Source organism: Eretmochelys imbricata, chromosome 9, assembly GCF_965152235.1.
Source record: "Eretmochelys imbricata isolate rEreImb1 chromosome 9, rEreImb1.hap1, whole genome shotgun sequence".
Classification (NCBI taxonomy): domain Eukaryota; kingdom Metazoa; phylum Chordata; order Testudines; family Cheloniidae; genus Eretmochelys; species Eretmochelys imbricata.
In genome coordinates this window covers 98,251,742-98,257,741 of record NC_135580.1, presented here as the reverse complement: position 1 = coordinate 98,257,741, position 6,000 = coordinate 98,251,742, and the positions used below count along the sequence as shown (strand labels likewise).

General features: G+C 41.0%; 1 protein-coding gene across 1 annotated transcript in view; it reads right to left on the bottom strand.

The window, feature by feature from the left end:
* Positions 1-792: 792 nt before the first annotated feature.
* Positions 793-6,000, bottom strand: part of LOC144269834 (P2R1A-PPP2R2A-interacting phosphatase regulator 1-like) — a 35,394-nt gene continuing 30,186 nt past the window's right edge. Inside the window, exon 10 of the mRNA XM_077825759.1 lies at positions 793-1,724. Coding sequence (XP_077681885.1) covers positions 1,685-1,724 — 40 coding nt within the window. The 3' untranslated portion in view covers positions 793-1,684. The remainder of the gene's footprint in view (positions 1,725-6,000) is intronic.

Here is a 6,000-nt window from a genome sequence, read left to right as displayed (position 1 = left end):
ATGCAACCAGAAAGATGACTGCTGGTGAAAGTAACAAAGAAATTCAGTCATTGCCTCTCATCACCACAGTGGGGTGGAGAATGTTATTGTAATAGCAGACAATATTGTATTGCATTAAGGTAAAAGAGTTCAATATATCTCTTCTTCAAAAAGTTCACTATTTAACAGCTGTTCCCACACAAGGTCTTCCTGTTTTAGTATAGAGACAGGTTTCAGAGTGGTAGCCGCGTTAGTCTGTATCAGCAAAAATAACGAGGAGTCCTTGTGGCACTTTAGAGACTAACAAACGTATTTGGGCATAAGCTTTCGTGGGTTAAAATCCACTTCATCAGATGCATGGAGTGAAAATACAGGAGCAGGTATAAATACATGAAAGGGTGGGGATTGCTTTACCAAGTGTGGGGTCAGTCTAATGAGATAAATCAATTAACAGCATGATACCAAGGGAGGAGAAATAACTTTTGAAGTGGTAAGAGAGTGGCCCATTACAGACAGTTGACAAGAAGGTGTGAGTAACAGTAGGGAGAAATTAGTATTGGGGAAATTAAATTTAGGTTTTGTAATGACCCAACCACTCCCAGTCTCTATTCAGGCCTAATCTGATGGCACACTGGATACCATCAGATTTAATTTATCTCATTAGACTGACCTCACACTTGGTAAAGCAATCCCCATCCTTTCATGTATTTATACCTGCTCCTGTATTTTCACTCCATGCATCTGATGAAGTGGGTTTTAACCCACAAAAGCTTATGCCCAAATACATTTGTTAGTCTCTAAGGTGCCACAAGGACTCCTCATTGTTTTAGTATAATGGAGACCTGTGGTATCTCAAATGCCGCTCAGGGCAAATGTTGGCATAAACTGGCTTTTTAAAGGTAACTGCTGTAGCTAGACTTTAGTCAGCCTGTGGGCTTGTTTACATGGGAATGTTCTACCGGTATAAGCTACAATGTGAATTTAAACTGATACGGTTATCCGCTCCACTGTGCAGAAACTTATTCTGGAATAAATGGGTTATTTCAGTTTCTTGTGTGTCACTTGGGAAGGGGTTTAAGCTAAACCAAAAAAAGCCACTCTTATTCCAGAAGAATAGTGTCTGCACAGGGACTTATACTGGTTTAACTCTTGCAGTTTAATTACACTGGTATAACTGGTAAAACTTCCTGTGTAAACAAGGCCGCCCTTTATTTGCCATTTGATGTATTATGTAACAATCTGTTTGCACAGCAGAGCCCAAGCTCTTTGTATCCAGCTACACCAAACAATAGAATGGCCAGCAACAAACCAGACCGGGGAGGTGAAGGCATTCTACGTCACTGTTCTGCTGGGTCGTTTTTAAATCTCCAGCTCTTCTCCCCATTCTCTTGCTCTCTGCTGGTCTGATGCTGTATGTGCGGTTCCAGGGGGCTCCTCTCCAGAAACTGAAAGTTTTCCCAATATTGTTCAGAGAACAAGCTAGAAATAAGAGTAGGCATCAATTTTCCAGCATCAGGATTAGAAACATGTGACCAGGTGCCAGTGTAAAGAATCTTCCTTTGATCCAAAGCTGGCCGCATACCTAGCTTACTGAGACCAAAGGAATGCACACACAGTCAGATTTCTGTTAATGCGCATGGGATAAATATTCTGTCCTCCAGCAGCGTGGCATTTGCCAGGAGTTGAAAGTTGTATTAGCCATGCTTCAGTGGGGCACAGCCTTCCGTCTGCAGAAATCGTATGTCCTAGCAACAGACAAAATAATAAGTGTTGTCAACCACTACATTTTTACTTTATTCATTTAAGTGGCACTGTGTGGTACCCTGGAATGAATCCTCTCTGTGGCCATAATAATGCACTCATTGCAGAGCATTTGTATTTAAGATGAATAACTCTGAAATATCCTTTGATGGCCACACATGCAGTAGAGGGGAGGCTACTGGTGGGCACCCTTTGGTGGACACGTGTGAGTTCAGAGCTAACCATTCACAGAAGTTAAATCTGGCAAAGGGCAGCTTTAAATCATGTACCAGAATTTTTTTTTTCTTGTTTGTTCACTTTCTGGAAGAGGAAATCTATGTAAGTTTCTCGCTTTGGGCATTTCCACCCATTTTTGTGTCTGTTTCCTGATTCCTGTAGAAGAAGTTCATCTGCTTTCCTTCCACAGCTCTATACTGAACACCAATTTTTTTCTTTTTAAGGAAAACAAAGTTAATTGACATCTTGGAGTTTGTTTTGAACAGAAATAATGGCAATGAGGAGATGCTTTTCAGTTACATCATTTCACAGTCACAAAGGCATTGCCTCTTCTGTTGTCAGCCATCGCACTAAAGTTTGGACAATGATAAAGGCAAGATATAGATTAAAATAAAAAGTGCCAGCAACAACCTGAAATCAGCTTTCAAGTTCAAAAAAGGATCCATCTTATGTTCAGTAAATATTATCATATCTTAAGATGGTTCTAGACATCCACACAATAATCAGTATATTTTAATATAGTATTATTATTTATTTGTATTACTGTAGTGCCTAGAAGTTTCAGCTGAGATTGTGGCCCCATTGTGCTGGACACTGTAAGAGACAGTACCTGCCATGAAGGGTGTGAGAGTGGAAATATTATTATCCCCATTGAATGGCTGGGGAACTGAGGCAAGGTGAGGCTAAGTGACTTGCCCAGGATCACAGAGAGAGTTTGTGGCCGAGCTGGGAATGGAACCCCGGTCTCCTGAGTTCCAGTCCAAAAGATCATCCTTTTCCCTCCAGCTAATAATTGATCAAATTTGCTGTTACATCTCCTAGCTCTGCTTTTTTCAGTGAAGTCCTCTCGGTTATAAGGGAAGCCCCAGGTAGGTCAATGTTGTTGGGAGCTGTCTCTGCTGTGACACTGAATCTCTTCTCTGAATCAGGGATCCTAGATTTATTTGTAGTGGGTAGAGGAGAGATGTATGGGGCATTCCTTTTGAAGCACAGCTGAAATTCTTGTCCTGGTTCTTTCAGGAATGGTCCCCCCTCAGAAAGGCACAGTGTGCACAAACACACGAGCACCAGATCCAGTGTAAGTGCACAGATACATCCCAACCCTTTAAAATATCTTCTTGTCCTACAGGAAGGAAGTTGAGGGAGGGGGGGTTGTTTTGTTTTTGGTGTTTTTTTTTTTTTTTTTTTTTTACAGGAACTCAATGTTATTCTGTGGCATTCACCCTGCAGGGCATGAGGAATTAAAGAGCCATGAATGGCTGTTAATGGCTCCAGGGAGTCAAGAGTACCACACAAATAGAAGCAAAATTGAAAGATTTATTGAGGGAGGCAAGTAAAAAAGACAGAGACGCCAAAATCTACACAGGCCAAAGGCAATACCAACTAATAACTGCAAACAGCACATCCCCAATTGAACATGCACTCTTTGAATCCAAACGTTCTGAGGAGCTAAGTGCACCCCATGTAAAGTTGGCAACGCCAGATATGTAAGAACTTAGTGCATCTTTTGTAAGTGCTTATAAGTTTCAGGCACCATTTCACCTCTCTTCTCCTAACTCATTAGTGCACAGAATGGCTCTGTACCACACGACTCCCCCCGAACACATGTATTTCCAGAATGGCAGAACGTACTTTTTGATTGTTACAAGAGATAACCAAATTCAATTGCACTGAGGTGAAAATACAACATAGTTTGCACACCAGTGCTGGCAGCATAACGTGCTACAATCACCAGTATAAGCATTGCTTCCCCGAGGAGCATCTTTGATATTAATCTAAAAGGGAGGCAGTGATTAGGGCCCAGGAATGGGAACCAAAGCTCCTGGGTTCTTTTTCCAGCTGTGTCACAGACTTACTGCATGACCTAGAAAAAGTCACTTACCTTCTCTCTGCCTCAGTTCCCTATCTATACAATAGGTGTAATGAATACCTCCCTCACAGGGATATTGTGAGGTGATGTGAAGTTAAACGATGAGATCTTTGGATGGAAGGTGTCATAGAGGACAAACATCATTGCTGTTGCTGTACTCTTATAATACCAAAAATGTCTTATAGAAGTTAACCTTCTAACCGTAATTCTGTATAAGCTATTTGATATAATCAGCCAAGTAAAAAATCTAAGTAGCAGATACAGTATCTCCTCAGAAATTACTGTAGTGCATAGTTCCTTGGATTGGTAACTATCAGTGCTGTTTGCAGACATAACGTGGGCTTGACAAATACAGGGTTTTATTTTTTTTTTTAAACAGATTAAACTATCAGTAAATTTGTATGTGCAAACTGCACATTTTGTAATAAATCGCTGATGCTTGTCTCAACTGGCAATAACATTTCTACAAGTCAGTCTATTCTCAGTGTGTGTATTATTTGCTTCAGGATTAATTAAGCAGTGACTGTTTTGTTAATCTATTGTTTTACATACTTTATAAAAAATTAAATACTGCCAATGCTGTTACGCAATATGTTCATACAATAAATGGCAGACATTATGGAACAGGTATTTTAGCATATAGGAGACCCTTATGAATTGGTTTTACACATTCCTACACCTTTATTTCCATCTTTGCTGACAGCATAGAATTAAATTTTGGTTTTATGTCCTACATGTCATGCTTCTCCTTCTCCTATTGAATCTAATGGCAAAACTTCCCTTAGCTTCTTTAGGCTCTGACCTGAACCCACTGCGTATCTCAAAGCAGGTTAAGTTTCAGAGTAGCAGCCGTGTTAGTCTGTATCCACAAAAAAAAAAAAAAAGAGGACTTGTGGCACCTTAGAGACTAACAAATAAATTTGTTAGTCTCGAAAGCAGGTTAAAAAGCAGTTGGTTCAAGGTAATATAATGCATAATCTGATACAAAAAGAAAAGGAGGACTTGTGGCACCTTAGAGACTAACAAATTTATTTGAGCATAAGCTTTCGTGAGCTACAGCTCACTTCATTGGATGCATGCAGTGGAAAGTACAGGGGGAGATTTATATACACAGAGAACATGAAACAATGGGTGTTACCATACACACTGTAACCAGAGTGATCACTTAAGGTGAGCTATTACCAGCAGGAGAGCAGGTGGGTGGGGAAACCTTTCGTAGTGATAATCAAGGTGGGCCATTTCCAGCAGTTGACAAGAATATCTGAGGAACAGTGGGGAGTGGGTGGGGGGGATAAACATGGGGAAATAGTTTTACTTTGTGTAATGACCCATCCACTCCCAGTCTCTATTCAAGTCTAAGTTAATTGTATCCAGTTTGCAAATTAATTCCAGTTCAGCAGTTTCTCGTTGGAGTCTGTTTCTGAAGTTTTGTTGTTGAAGAATTGCCACTTTTAGGTCTGTAATCGAGTGACCAGAGAGACTGAAGTGTTCTCTGACTGGTTTTTGAATGTTATAATTCTTAACATCTGATTTGTGTCCATTTATTCTTTTACATAGAGACTGTCCAGTTTGACCAATGTACACGGCAGAGGGGCATTGCTGGCACATGATGACATATATCCCATTGGTAGATGTGCAGTTGAACGAGCCTCTGATAGTGTGGCTGATGTGATTAGGCCCTATGATGGTATCCCCTGAATAGATATGTGGACACAGTTGGCAACGGGCTTTGTTGCAAGGATAGGTTCCTGGGTTAGTGGTTCTGTTGTGTGGTGTGTGGTTGCTGGTGAGTATTTGCTTCAGGTTGGGGTGCTGTCTGTAGGCAAGGACTGGCCTGTCTCCCAAGATCTGTGAGAGTGATGGGTCGTCCTTCAGGGTAGGTTGTAGATCCTTGATGATGCATTGGAGAGGTTTTAGTTGGGGGCTGAAGGTGATGGCTAGTGGCGTTCTGTTATTTTCTTTGTTGGGTCTGTCCTGTAGTAGGTGACTTCTGGGTACTCTTCTGGCTCTGTCAATCTGTTTCTTCAGTTCAGCAGGTGGGTATTGTAGTTGTAAGAATGCTTGATAGAGATCTTGTAGGTGTTTGTCTCTGTCTGAGGGGTTAGAGCAAATGCAGTTGTATTGTAGAGCTTGGCTGTGGACAATGGATCATGTGTGGTCTGGATGAAAGCTGG